Raw genomic sequence first — 288 nt, 5'->3', positions numbered from 1 at the left:
TATTTAATCCATCCCACAGTCTGGAGGTGAAGGAGATTCCAGTGACCAGAGACGCACAATGCTCTCCTCATAATCACATTATGTTCATCAAGATGCACAAATGTGGTTCTTCCACTTTGCAGGTAAGAAAAAGAAGAGAAAAAAAAAAACACTGTATATACCAAGATCTTTTAGTTTCATAGAGGATTTACCCATGCATTTTTACTTCACTTTAGGTTCTTTAGGTTATAAAAAGATAAGTAAATGAAGATGAGATACTAATCACGTTCACTGCATGACCGAGGCCTA

At 36.5% G+C, this 288-nt stretch overlaps 1 protein-coding gene across 1 annotated transcript in view; it reads left to right on the top strand.

The window, feature by feature from the left end:
* The window catches only part of LOC119588539 (galactosylceramide sulfotransferase-like), a gene marked incomplete at its 5' end in the record, with an annotated part of 15,531 nt that overhangs the window by 2,675 nt on the left and 12,568 nt on the right, over window positions 1-288 (top strand). Inside the window, 1 exon segment of the mRNA XM_037937179.1 lies at window positions 20-122. Within this exon segment, the coding sequence (XP_037793107.1) occupies window positions 20-122 (103 nt within the window).

This window comes from Penaeus monodon, chromosome 24 (assembly GCF_015228065.2).
Source record: "Penaeus monodon isolate SGIC_2016 chromosome 24, NSTDA_Pmon_1, whole genome shotgun sequence".
In the NCBI taxonomy this organism is placed as follows: domain Eukaryota; kingdom Metazoa; phylum Arthropoda; class Malacostraca; order Decapoda; family Penaeidae; genus Penaeus; species Penaeus monodon.
The sequence above is the reverse complement of the archived record's forward strand: the minus strand, read 5'-3'. Positions and strand labels throughout refer to the sequence as shown.